Source organism: Melanostigma gelatinosum, assembly GCF_949748355.1.
Source record: "Melanostigma gelatinosum genome assembly, chromosome: 12".
In the NCBI taxonomy this organism is placed as follows: domain Eukaryota; kingdom Metazoa; phylum Chordata; class Actinopteri; order Perciformes; family Zoarcidae; genus Melanostigma; species Melanostigma gelatinosum.
The window spans coordinates 21,119,750-21,134,171 of record NC_136645.1 but is presented as its reverse complement, the minus strand read 5'-3'; the positions used below and the strand labels follow the sequence as shown (position 1 = coordinate 21,134,171).

At 46.1% G+C, this 14,422-nt stretch overlaps 1 protein-coding gene across 1 annotated transcript in view; it reads left to right on the top strand.

Moving 5' to 3' along the window:
- Positions 1-283: 283 nt before the first annotated feature.
- Positions 284-14,422, top strand: part of adgra1b (adhesion G protein-coupled receptor A1b) — a 144,449-nt gene continuing 130,310 nt past the window's right edge. The window contains exons 1-2 of the mRNA XM_079279793.1: positions 284-536; positions 11,064-11,135. Coding sequence (XP_079135919.1) covers positions 316-536; positions 11,064-11,135 — 293 coding nt within the window. The 5' untranslated portion in view covers positions 284-315. The remainder of the gene's footprint in view (positions 537-11,063; positions 11,136-14,422) is intronic.

The window sequence follows — 14,422 nt, the reverse complement described above, 5'->3', positions numbered from 1 at the left end:
GACTTTGAAAGCGCGCCGTCGGAAGTTTTTTCTCTCTCACCGAAACGGGAGAACAGTTTGGAGGACTTCTTCTATCACAGCGAGGCAAAGATGCAGCGCTCCCCCACCGATGATGGTTAACTTTCCTGTCGGCGTTTAAAGGCTGAAAGTTTCCAGGAGGGGGTCAGAAGGGGGGTTAGGGGGACGCAGCAGGTGAGATTCGGACCGCGGCTGTAACGTGACCGGAGGGCGACGACGTGAAATGGTCCCGACCTGTCCCAGAAGCTGGGAGGAAATAACCTGAAAGTAATAATAAAAAGAGAATCTCAGTCCACCATGAGAGCGCTGACGTTGCTGTGCCTCGCGGTCGGGCTGTGGGAGTCGAGCCTGAGCAACAGGAACTGCCCGGACCTGATCGTTGACAGCTGTCACTGCTCGGCGGAGAGGACCAAGGAGCTGAGCAGGCAGCACGTCCGCAGAGTCAAAGTGGTGTGCGAGGACGTGGACCTGATGGACACGCTGCAGACCAGCTTCCTGCCCAACAGAACCGTGTCCCTGTGAGTATCGGTTCCGGTCCACTGTGCTGTGTGATTTGTGTTGTTTTATTTTAGTTTGGAAAGCGATTACAGTGAGCACTGAGCAGTCAAAAGTTCATTTTTGTCCTTGAATTCGAAGAGACCCAGTCTAGAGGATGGGGCCCTTGAGCACCCTTAAAGGGCCCCTGGAGATCCTTAAATCCCCACTCAAGGGGACCCTGAACGAGCGGGCGAGAGGGTTAGCCGTTCTGAATTGATTCCACAAGGTTAAAGAGCTGTTATGAACGGGTTCTGGATGAACGGGTTCTTTAGAGGGGCTCCACACCAATCAAGTAAATCAATACACCGCGGCTTATATTCCACAGAATATTAATCTACAGATATAATAGAGGTCCATATGTTGGTCATAGAATGAAATATCACTCCCCAACAACAAACTGGAAGTACTGTGGTCATACCTCAAGAGAACAAAGCAAAACACAGAATATTCACCAGCATTGCAGATACTGATTCAATGTAAATAATTGGGAATAATTGCCAACAACTCTGATAATTGATTTATTGTTCCAGTCGTTAAATAAAGGCAGCAGTCGAAGCTGCTTTCTCGATATATCATGTTAAATGGAATACGTTTCAGACTATTGCTCAGACAAAATAAGACAGACAAACAAGTTATCAAAAAGATAACCAACGGATTTATAGATGATGAAGACTATTATTTAATCTAGATGAAGAAATGAGAACAGAGATAATCAATTCAAACCGCGTCAGAAACAACAGCACACATTTATAAAGAAAAGTCATCTTAATTTATCCTATTTAAATCCTGCAAGTTCAGCATCTACTGGCATCTAAAGCAGGTCTGGGATCTGCTCTGATGGGAAGAGGTTTAACGTAGTGAGGCAGCTTCGTGTAGTGCAGGCATGTCCAAAGTCCGGCCCGCGGGCCAATCACGGCCCGAGGTCAGATTTTATACGGCCCGCGCCTTCTGTCTTAAAATGCATTATTTATGGCCCGCCAGCACAGTCAAAACGGAATGAATAAATCATACAAATTCAACATGCAATTCCTATTTTTACCTCATGGTGGCAGCACCACTCTGTAACTGTTTGGCTGTTTGAAATTGGCTCTGACCCTTGAACTGTCATGGCTACGGCAAGTAAAAAAAGGAAAGTCGATAATGAGGGCCGCCGCTTCCAGGAGAGGTGGAGATCGCAATATTTTTTTCACCGAAAACCGAAACAACTGTGTCTCCCTAATTTGTCATGAGACTGTTGCCTTGTTTAAGGAATATAATGTAAAGAGACACTACGAGACCAAACGTGCTAATGCTACAACAAGCTATCAGAGAGCGTCCGTGCTAGAAAAGTGAAGCAACTCCAAGATAACTTGGCCACACAGCAGCGGCCCCTTTCACATGAAAACATCATCAAAGTAAGCTGCGGAGTGGCCGTGGTAATTGCTAAACATGACAAACCTTTTACGGAATGTGAGGTTATCAAAGACTGTGTTATGAAAATAGCAGAAAACATATTTGCCCCGAGAAGAAGACAGAGTTTGCTAATGTTTGCCTGGCTCGTAACGCTGAAGAGCTATCATCAGATACGAAGAGACAACTTGATTTTTTTTCGTGAGCCTGTTTCATGTGTGTTGAATTTAAATGTTAGACAACTTTTCATCACCCTCACTAAGTCATATTTAAGATTGTCTTGAGGTGAGAATATTGATCGGTTCCTATGTAATTAGCTTTTAGATGGCTTGTTCTTTGTTATCTGACTTTCAAGATGTGAAAGAAAGGCAGAATAGTTGTTGAGATGTGTTCACACATGAATGCTTACATTTGGTTACATTGCTATTTGCTGTCATTGAAAATAAAATGATAAAATAACAATGTATGTATAGGCTACTTGTATTGTTTAAAATAATGTCAGCAGGGACTGTTGGCCCTTGGGCATTTTCACATTATCAAATTTGGCCCTCTTTGAAAAAAGTTTGGACACCCCTGGTGTAGTGTGTACTGTTCTTGCTGCATGTGATGAACACCATATTTATGGCGGCCATGCTCGTCTGCACCGTAAGACCCTCAGCGGTCCCCGCAAACCCACGTTTGAGACCCCTGCGTGAGCCCCATGCTGCTCTACAGGGGGGGGGGGCGTTTGCATTCAAAGTTATTCAAACATAGATCTGTAGCGCTTCGACGGGGGACCTTTAGTATTCACCTGCGCCTCTCCTGTAGATGAAATAGCACTTCAAATGCTCGAGGGGTTGATAACCCCCCCCCCCCCCCCCCCTGCAGGTGCGCGGATCGACTGCTAGATTAATAGAGCGTTTTATTCTTGGAAACTTGACGTCTGCCTTTTCCCGAGAGTGGAAACAAAACACGGAGACGTCGAGGCCCTCGACAGGTTGCAGACGACCGCTCGCTCTGAACCGAGGGCCCGGTTTATTTGTGTCAATTTATCTGGAGGGTGCTTCCTTTTTAAGTGGGGAATGGTAAAAAGGCTTTGTGTTTTTTTGCGGTCGACCATCCGTCAGAGTGTGTGGGTGGGGGGGTTTGCTTCTGGAGCGGTGCGGGCGATAACGAAGTTTGATTTACTTCTAAATTGCTCCGCAAAGATGAACTTAAATATACTGTAGGGATCGAAATAAAGGCAAGGTGAAGCTCACTCACTCACTCACTCACTCACTCACTCACTCACTCACTCACTCACTCACTCACTCACTCACACGCTCACACACACTGACACCCCCCCCTTTTTTTCTTCAGCTCACTGGAGAAACGCTGTTCTGAGATCAGCCCCCGTCTCTCGATGTGACGGACCTTCCGGCCGAGCCCCGGCCGGCCAGGAAACTGTTTTCCTGCGTTAGGAAATGTGACCTTTTGTCAGGCCGAGGTGGCCGCCTCTCTCGCTCTTTTGTTTGGATGTGCTGTGCAAATAAACAGATGCATCAGGGGGATGTAGAGCTCGTCCTCGTAGAGCCGTTCCCTCAACGACGACTCTCTCGCTTCAAGCGCGCCGACCGGGATCCAAATGCCACCTCTAATTAAAGGAGGCACATTGGGTTTTGTTGCTTTTCTTTTTTTACTGTCGCACTTATAAAATGTTTACGAGGAACTGAGCCTGCGATAATGCGCCGCCTTGCAAAACGGCAAGAAAAACGGCAAGAAAAACAACTTCACAATCACACGGGAGAGCGTAAATCAGGAAGCTGAAAACAAAGTGTGCGTGAGACTGTGTTCGGTAGCTCCCGTTTCGCTCGTTTTTTTTTTACTCATCGTCCAGTTTTGGAGCTCTGACAGCTCTGTTGACCTCGATCCTCTCTTGCGCTGCCTCTCTGCAGGGAGTGAGCAGCTTGAGAGTGTGGGCCCGCCACCTGTTGTCTCAGGCAGTGCTCTAACAGGAGGGGGGGCAGCTTGTGATGGGAAGAGACAAGGGGGTAGAGTGAAGATGGGAGATGGGCATGGAGAGGCAGTGAAAGAGCCATTAGAGGAATGAAGGGGAGTGACAGAGGATGCTGGGAAGGCGAGAGATGGGAAGCATTTGGTTAAGTGTCTTCACTGCTGGAAACTGCAGACACACTGTGCACTTACATAACCGACAAACTTATGAAGTCCCTACGAACTTCTAAGGTACTACGACTGATGCCGCCGTCACTCTCGCTGGCCTGGTTTGCATAATTTGCATAATATTCAGACTACTTTATTCTTACCTGCTGAGTGTGGCCGGCCCAGTATTTAGGGTTTCAATTGACTTTCACACAGGAGAGGTACTATCACTGCTAACGTTGACAGTGACACTGACGGCGCTAACAGTGTCAACCTGGCAGGGAGGGGAGGCTGAACTTTAACAGCTCATCACATGACCAAATGGGTCATCGTTTATTTGCTCATCCGTCTGTCGTTGACATTACCGCGGAAGCTTTTGGTGTTGAACATTGTCATAGGTTTAATCACCTTCAAAGGGTACTCTTTAATTCGATTATTATTTATTTTTTACTTGGAAAGAAAGCAAACGGCCTAAAACAACACACCAGTTATTTTCTTCAGTACAGACAGCTACAGCTTGTTAGAATTCGTGAAAAGTAAAAGGTGTTTTTTGCTTCTTATTTTTTAATTCAATGTTCCAAGAGAGATAATAATAATAATACATTTTATTTGTATGGCGTTTTAAAAGGTACTCACAGGCCCTTTACATGGCAAAAACAGAAACAACAAAAGCAATTAGAATATGAACAAAAGAGATGACGTAACAGTAAAGAACAAAAACACACAGAACTAGCATCACAGGTGAGAAGCAGACTCAAGTTTTCAAGGCGAGTGACGGAGAGTCGAAACACAATTCATTTTATTTTCCTCTTTCATCTTTTTTTTTAATTTTTTTTATCTGCATAAATATTATTCTGTGTCCCCCACCTCCACCCCCTCCTCTCTTATTTTCCTTCTCTGTTATTCCTCGGGAGGGCTTTTTTCCTCGTCTGCCGAGGTGCTGTTTGTGCTCTACCCTTCTTCAGAGTTGTGAGTACTTGTGCATGAATATTTCATCGATGTGCGCACACACACACACACACACACGGTCCCCGGCACCCGTGCCATCACCTGGCCCCCCCGCGAGCACCTTCTTAGCGCAGTGTGTCGCTGGTACACACGGCTGTTAATCTGAAGACACGTGACCCCGGTGACCCCAGATGGTCTCACGCTGTGAGGGGTCCCGCCAATCTCACTCCCCCTTCTCTCAACTGGCTTCGCTCGCTCTTATCTCCGGCGATATGGAAGATTTCAAGAAATCAAAAAAGGTTTATCTTTAGATGAGCGCACTCCCCAACATCAAGTCGCTTAACCCCCAGAAGTGAGACGGCCTCCTCAATTAGCAGCTATTGGTTCACCAATAGCTGCTGTGGGGGGGCTTCTGTGGGCGTTGTATTGATAAATCAGTCAGAGATTGTGCTACTCCAAAAAGCTCAGTAACTACCGTTCGCTTTGAAGAAAACGGCCGATCGGTTTTGCCCCAGGCTATGATGCCTCGCCGAGGGAGAGTTCGTGACCGCTGGGGGAGAGAGAGAGAGAGAGAGGGGGGAGTCGGTAAATCACTCTGCAGCCTTGAAGAAACCCAAGAATGTGTCGAAACCCAGACTAAAAATATTAGGTAAAGATAAATACAGCGTCTGCCAAGGATACTATGCTATCCCTCCTCCCCCACACCGCTGAGTAAATACTGAAGTTACTTAAAGGCTCATAAATTCGAGGACAGAGGAGGGTAACTCACTACTTGTTGTCTCTCCCCTGATGTCTGACTCGCTGTAAAACAAGGTGATTAAAACCCCGATGTGTGTTGTTTCTGTCGCACGGTGTGATCACAGTGTGAAGAACATTAGTCTTGGGGGGGGGGGGGGGGTATTTAGAGGTCTTGGCAAGTGTCAGCATGTATATCTGTCTCTCAAAATGCCACCTCACCTCGTCCACATGTTGCTCGGATCAATGCGAGGCGTTGATGTATATCACGAGGTGGTGAGCTGAACACTTTCAGATGGCTCCAGCCAAGTGGGTACAGGTCGTCGTAGGTTCTCACTTTCGACCCCTCGAGCACCGGCGCTTGGTCAGAGGCGCTAAGTTTGACATTATGACGCTCTACGTACCCCATAGCCAGTTTCAGGAGCGGTGTCTTCTCCGTCGGACCTCTCAGAAAATATCCCAGCTCTAGCATGACGGGAGAATGAAAGCCAGAGCTCCTGTTTAGGGAAGAACAGTTGTGAGTCTTTCTAGCTGTGTTCAATGAATTTTGCTGTCGCCTTATGACCCTTATGACTGACTCAAAGGGTGACTTTGGAACAATCAATATCTGTTAATAGAAATTTAAATAAATCCTCAAACCTGGAAAACACTGAAAACCCATAATGAAAAGTCCTGGAAAATTATTTTTTTGTATTTTCCTTTAGCTGAGAACTGCTTGACTTTCTAACAGAGCTACAGGTGCTAAATGATTGTGTGATAAGCTGATGAGTCAGTGGCAACAATCTCCACTCTAACTTTGAATCATATGTTTAGAAATATAAATGTGTATATGTAAATCTGATTTCCAGAGAGAGGAACATATCGGTGTTTGGCCCGATCCCTGCTCGTCGTACCAGCTAGATCATCACGGGAACGTTTTTGGAAAATGTTGTCCGACCAACAGCCAATTCTTTTTTTTAAAGTTTTCTATCATATAAGAGCAAGACATGCTGCACATTAGCGAACAAAGGACTTAAATGATAATCAATGATCAAAATAGGTCTTCGTGTGTGACTTCATTTCATGTAGTTTTTTTTGTCGACTTTTCAAAGAGTTATTATGTTGCTTGAAAAAAAAAGTCTGAAGTTTGACTTATGAATACATTTGTCAATCCAACTACATAAGATAAGATAAGATCGACTTTATTTTATATACATGAACTTTGCGGCCTTGTCATTTTGAGCTCACCATAAACCAATAAGCCAAATTCACACAAATGGGAGGACTGTGAAAGTGCAACCCCCCCCCCACGGTGTTGTATGTACACACGTCCGGCTGTGGCCCAAATGACACAAACCATTTGCTGCGGCCCACAGAGACAATGCTGAATCGGTGTGCACTGCTCCCTCGCTGAGAGCAGCATAATTGATAATGTAAATACAGAGCTGGACGGACGCTCCAGAAGTCTGTCCCGGGCTGTTTACACAATGTTCAATTCTGTTTTTCCTGCGATTTCCTGGACGTTACGCAGAAGCCAGAGATAGGCACGCAGAGGTCGGCGAGCACACACGCACACGCACACGCACGCACACACACACACATACGCGCGGCATGGCATAGCTAAGCACAGGACACGCTTGAGTTTGCACAAACAGAGGCCGCCTGTCCCTGAGTGGGACGTCCGTCCGCAGAGGGAGGTGTAGCGGTTTTTCGGGGGAACAGAAGGGAGACCCGGGACAAAACACAGCGACAGCACTGGTATCTCAGGATCTCAGTGTTGACTGCCTTCGCTCCATCGCACCGTCCATGTGTGGCTTTAAGTAAATGAGCCCTGGAAGCAAAAGAATAAACTCCACCGGGCCTCTAGAACTGAAGCCATTATGAATTTCTGATTATTTCTTCGATAAATCTGTGGGTGAAATATTGTGAAAATGTTTCTCACCACGTCCTCGTCGACTCCCTGCCGGCTCATATCTGCTGCGGTTCTTCTGCTCTCGGAGAGCTCCGCGCCAGAGACGAATCCGACAACGGACGGAAACCCCAGAGAGATATTGACGTCTGGATCGGCAACAATAGAAATCCATACGAGTTGTTGCTCACTCGCTAAACGGCTGACTGTAAATCCAGTGGTCCGTTCTTACACAGCCGAGGTGTTCTGATCTATTGGTGGACAAAGAGGAGTTTTACAAGCCCCCACCTGTCTGCTGTTTACTACTAACAGTAGCCTAGCATTACTTATAAAGACAAGGGGCATGGCGTCCCCCCCGACCTCCTCCCCCACGCGGACTATCTTTATTCTACGTCACCTGACTTCCACAAAGGCAGCCCTGCACTTCCTGTCTCACAGTTACGTTGGTGATATATATATATATACTAATGGTAGTGCATTACTTTTTGTGAAAGGTATAAGTACAAACGGTGAATGAGAACAGCCTGATCCAGTAGTTGGCTATCATGTTTCTTTAATACACCTTTTACCTTTTTTATGTACTAAAACAAATCAGCTGAAAGCAACACAAGTCTGGTGAAGACGGAGTTTCCAACTAATTCACTGAGCCGTAGCTGTAAATCCTCGAGCCGTCGGCTGGAATAAAAAGACAAGACAGAATAAATTAGTTTGCTAAATTTTGAGTGGTAGATCTTCCCGTGTTATCACTGTAAACTGCACTGTCAGCCAATCGTCTCCTCTGGTACTACGATATGTATCTCCTGTGTGTTCTATGCGTCTTGTTTAGGCTCTGCTGATTTGGTCTTTTTGCACTCTGACAGATGTGGCCACTAGTTCTCTGTAAATACGTTTAATCCTGACGTAAGGGAGACGTGATATTCTCACGGTAAAAAAGCCAAATGTAAATACGGTCTTGGATGTTGACATGAATTTTCTGAAAAGCTTGTGTCCTTCCTGGCCTTTTCGCTGAGAGGGGACTTCCTTATCTTCAGTCCTGCTTCTTGTGCCAAGACAACTGTTGTCGCTCCGGGGAGAGACGGGTACTTTCCCCGAGGAGAGCGCACCAGCAGGCTCGTTAAAGTAAGACAATATTAACTTTACCTTTGCGTACGCATTCGTTAACACCATATCAACCGACCATATTTCTCTATACATGAGAAACATTTAGCTCCTAACCTCTTAAATATCACAAAGTAACCTTTTCTGGAAAATGAATGATAACTCGTTCAAATAAATAAAACATTTACATACATATTTAAAAGGTAGGCTTTTTTAAAGAATTTAAAACCCCCAAACTCATTGTTGCATCATCAGGACTGTGTCGGCGTGGTTTGATCAGACTAGATTGACGGTGGACTGAAGGCGTAAGAAGCAACCCCACAACTGTCATCACATGTTGACTGAAAATAATGTTTCATTTATATTTGAATACCGATCGGTAACTGAACTCTGTGTAACTGAACCAAACCAAACTGAATTCAAACCAGTGAGATGAGCTCCGACAAACACAGCACAGAAAGAAACCTCGAGAGAGAAACTGGTCCAACTTCAACAGAAAACATTGTGTTCACGGAGGACGCCATCACCCGTAGTGTGAGGCCGACTAAGAACATATCATCGTCTTCAAACTAATTCATGACTGCAATCTAACGTCACTCCTTGTTTCCATGTCCTTTAGTTTTCATCTTATTTATTTGAAAGGATTTCCACAAACGTCGCTTCCCTTTCCTCTAATAACCACAGAGAGAAACATGTCTTCACCACCTGCAGCGTCCTGTCGTATCACCGTGTTCGGCCAAACGGAGTGCACGTTATTAGTAGACTTGGTCCAGAGTCTGAAATGTCTCTGGCACTCGAGCAGCAGGTAACACAGCAGGCCTGATGTGCTCTAACGAGTCACCGTGGGATCATAACACCGGACTGTACGGTTTGCACCCCAGTGTGTGTTTTTTAGGGTTGTTACACTTCCTGTTAAGGACCTTTTTTTGTTATCATTCTCATACCAACAAGAATAAGTTTGTTTTTTCAGCTCGGCTCAAGTTAACCAATAGAGAGCTGAGAAGTAGTCGGGGTTAGGGAACGAATACCACTGTTTCAACAGAAAGACCTCATAAGAGTAGTAATATCTGTGTGTTTTTACGTGATTGTATTCTTGTCTGTGTTTTTTCGTTTTGAGGGAAAGCTCAAGGCCCAACATGCTGAATAATGGGACACGACTTTGTGTGCGTGTGTTTTTGCCTGCCAGTAACACTCAGCAGGAAGTCCCGTGCAAGCACTTTTCTTTTCTCGCTAGACAAATGCATCACTTGTGCGACATATAGTTTTTACATCGGTGCTGAATATTTATTCATCACTTAAAGATCCCTGCGTGCGTTTCATTGATTTGTTTGATGTTGTAATGTGAGCAAACGGATGATTGAATTGTGCTGAACCGGCATTTTTTTTTAAGCTGTTCAATTAGGCCGATATTTTGATGTGGAGGATGGGTGCGTGGGGGAGGGGGGGGTTAGATCATTACCCATCTTGAGCACAGACGGCCATAAACAACACGGAGACGTGGCTGGGATCGCTAATTCACAACCGCAATCTCCTCGGACGTAAATCCTTAGCTTTGGCCAACATATTGACAGTCAGAGGATGAGCAATTTGTCAGACATTCCAATAAGTAACACCGGCTACAGCTGTGGCCATCCCACAGCAGTGGGTCCCGTAGACTGTAAATAACAAGTGGTCACCCATTGGTTTGTGGGCTGCCGCTTTGAAGCCTGAGTTTGGTATTTTGGCCGTCACTATCTTTCGTTTGTGACGACGCCGTGGCAGCGACCTGTCAATCACAAGGTAGCCACGCCCTAAAACATACCCTGCTTTATGGTCTATTTTAACCATGGGACCATAATTTATGAAATGAACATCACGCCGTGTTGAGGAAGACCTGAAACTAGAGATCGAGACCATAAACTCATGTTTACAATGTTTACTGAGGGAATAAATCAAGTGAGAAGTAGTCATTTTCTCATAGACTTCTATACAATCAGACTTCTTTTTGCTATCAGAGTCGCCTCCCCCTGCTGGCCATAAGAAAGAATGCAGCTTTTAAGCACTTCAGCATTGGCTTCACAAACGTCCACACTTGTGACCTCACAAAACAAATTTTTGGCCATAACTTAATAATTATTTTGCTAATTATGACAATTTCAAACGCACGTCTAAGAGGATAAAATGATGAAGCGATGACATTTTGGACAGACATGGATGTTAAACTGCAACATGACTGGTCGGTAATTCTGGTTTAGGCCTACTGTCGTGATATTTACAAATGTTCCACCCTTCACTCGTTCTCGCATCGCTCACCTCGTCCTCTCTCCGTCCACGTCTTCTATCCCCTACACAGAAACCTGAGTAACAACAAGATCTCCCTGCTGAGGAACGGCTCCTTCTATGGCTTGGCTGCCCTGGAGAAACTGTGAGTACTTAAATCAAGCTCTCTTTTACTGTTTTGTCCTCCACAGAGTCCTAATAGCTGTTGTATCGCTCCGTAGCAAAGGAAAAGGCAAAAAAAGATAGGAGACATGGTGGGAATTAGCAGATCCTTGTCGGCAGAAAGCTCGCCGGTAGTTTTTCCACCTTTTCAGACCTCGTGCTTCACCTCAATTGCCACAGTAAGTGTCCTAAAGGGGGTAATATATAGCATCAGATAAAGGCCTAATGCAGTGCGCTTTGACGGATGGACAGACTGCGCCGAGTCCCCGCGTCGCATACAATGTCCCCGAAGCCTGATGATGAGCTCCATGATGGCTGTCTTTCCCCCCGCGGACCCCCTCTGAAGCCAACTATTGATTGCCTTCTCCTCCGGCCAGCATTCGGCGCCTCTCTACCTGTCTACGCTGACATTGGCTGATGATGAGGAAATCAGCAAGTGGCTGAAATCACACGGCTTAACGACTCTCTCCCTTTCAGTCAATCACCCTCAGATGTACTGAGAAGCACACGTATTAAGCTCACACACACACACACACACACACACACACACCAGCTAGATCAGTGACTGCTCTGAATATTATTACGTCTCCCTGACGGGCCCGACAGTTAAATTCAGATTGTAATTTTCAGAGGAGTCATTCCCGCCACCTCTACTGCTCCTTTTTTTTTGGGTCGGCCTGTGTCGCATGTCTCCCCGAGGCCTTATTAGTGATCGTTAAAGCGCTCTGCCGTCATCCCTCTGGGCTCCAGAGGTGACGGAGAGATGATTGCGAGGCTTTCAAGGACACTCAGCCAAAGGTCTGGTCGAGGCTGACCTCTCGGAGCGTTTGGCGAGCCCCCTTTCCCCTTCCTTCCCCTCCCTCTCCGGGTGCAGCCTGTCCATCCGTCCTGCCGCATGCGAGCATTTGGCAGAGAGAGATGCCAGCGGTGGATGCCAAAGCCAGGTAGCCTCTGCGCGTCGGGGTGCCGGCGGGACTCCGGCCTGCGCGTCCGAGAACATCCACGACCGTCGGACGTCCGCTGAAAGTACTTTGGAGGAGGAAGATCAGAGATGCTGTCGATTCATTCTGGCTGGGGAGGGAGACGCCACAATGACACCATCTTCATGAGGTTGCGCACAGGAAAGGAGCCTGGCCAGAGACCCGTGGATTCCAGCTCTGTCTTCATCCAGATCCTGTGCTGCTGTGAACAGGTCCACTGGCTGACTTCATGGTCGTAGCCAGGGAGCTGTGGAGGAGGAAGGGTGGGAACAGCTAACGGCCTGGGTGATGGCTCACCTAGTCAGACAAGAATAAACGGAGCGAGACGTGTTTAATCCCGCGTGGACCGCCTGATGCCGGAAATGACGCTTTGCAAATAGTCTGATGCTTCCTGCGTCCTCTGCCTGGCGCTACAGAACGCGTGCGTCGTGTTGCTCTGTGTCAAGTGTCAACCACGTAGTGTAAAAGTGACGTAAATCGGATGCAGTTTGTCAGAAAACGCAGATTTCCTTTCGCCAGCAGGTGGCGCTGTGAGTACTAGTGAAAATAAGCTTGTAGACACCCTCAGGCCATGAGTGTTATCAAGCATGAGAAGTTTAGGACCGTTTGGAACAACTGCAGCTGAGTTACAACAGCTTTTTTCACGGGGAATCACGTAACGTAAACGCCTGCTACGGCTAAACGTAAAGCTTTGAGTAACTTTTAATCACAACGGTCTTGACATGGTACTGGCAAAATTTAAAGTGGATATGATGAAGTCCCTAGGAGGAGTTCTATAAAAGTATAGCGACTAGAAATAGGCCAAAATCGATGGAAAAATGACACAAATATCAAAATGGCCGACTTCCGGTCGGGTTTAGAGCATGGTCTCAAGAGACTTATTTTTAAGTCTCCATAGGATACATGTGCTTACCAACTTTCATATATGTAGCTGAAACGTAGCGCTGGGGCTGCTGTTTTGAAATCTTGTAGGGGGCGCTATAGAGGCAATTTAAAACGGCCAAGCCAAAAAACCATATACACTGTCTTCCTATGACCTACGACACATGTACAAAGTTTCATGAGTTTTTGAGCATCCCAACACATGAAACCATCAGCTTCCTTTTTCATGAATACGACGCATCGCCACGGCAACAGCGTTCAACGAAAGCGCACAATATTCATGGTCATGCATCATCAATGCCACGTCAAGGTTCCTCGATGAAAGCGCGAGATTTGAGTAACTTTTAATCACAAAGGTCTTAAGAACATCCTGACCAAAGGAGAAGTTGATCGCATAAATTCTCTAGGAGGAGTTCGTTAAAATGTGAAGGCTGAAATCTGCAAAAAGTGGCAAAAAGGCCAACTTCGCGGGTTTGCTGTAGCGCCCCCTAGTGGGTGAATACAAAACAATTCTCAGGGTATGTTACAGCATGCGATGTGCACATATGCTGCAAGTTTTGGAATTTTAGGACAAACAGTTGAGAAGTTATGTGTATTGATATTTAGCCACGCCCCTAAGAAGTGTATTGGTCCATATCTTCTAAACGCTAAGAGGTATCAGAAAGCTTTGAGTAACTTTAGATGAGGTAGATCCAATAATGATCCACAGAACATTTGGTAGCAATCGGACCCAGCATGTAGGAGGAGATAGCAAAAATGGGTTTCACACTAAATCCAACATGGCGGAAAATCTAAGCAGGCGGAGCTTAGGGGTCTGAGAGGCTTTTTTTTAGATCTAGCGGATTCGGACAGGTGGGTCAAATTTCAAGTAAATCGGACATACTGGCCGAGCGGCGTGGCCGGTACGATTTGTATGGGGCGCCAGAGAGCCATTTTTTTGAAAAATGGTGAGTTTTCATAAATTCCAAGTGCCCCTACAAGCTCCATCCCCACAAAAAGGCAAATCAGAATAATAATAAACATTACAATTTCAAGAGGGCCTTTGCAGGCCCGACGTTGTCGGTGGCTCGGGCCCTAATAATAATACCCCATACAATTTCAATAGGGCCGGGCCGACGTTGTCGGTGGATCGGGCCCGAATTACCTTATATGGTCATAATGTATACGATGACAACTGCGATTTATGTGACTTCAGTGGCAATCAGAGGAATAATTGCTCAGAAATTCAGTTTTTTTAATCTTACTACCTTGTGGGACTTCAGACACCATCTAGAATGTAAAGATACAGCTTGTCAGGCCGTCTTGGCGATCCTGGTGTGAATGAAGGGTCCCTGTATGTTGCAAGATGGCCTGGATCCACCCCCCCCCCCCCATATGGACACGAGCCCATTACCATCAGCCAAACTGG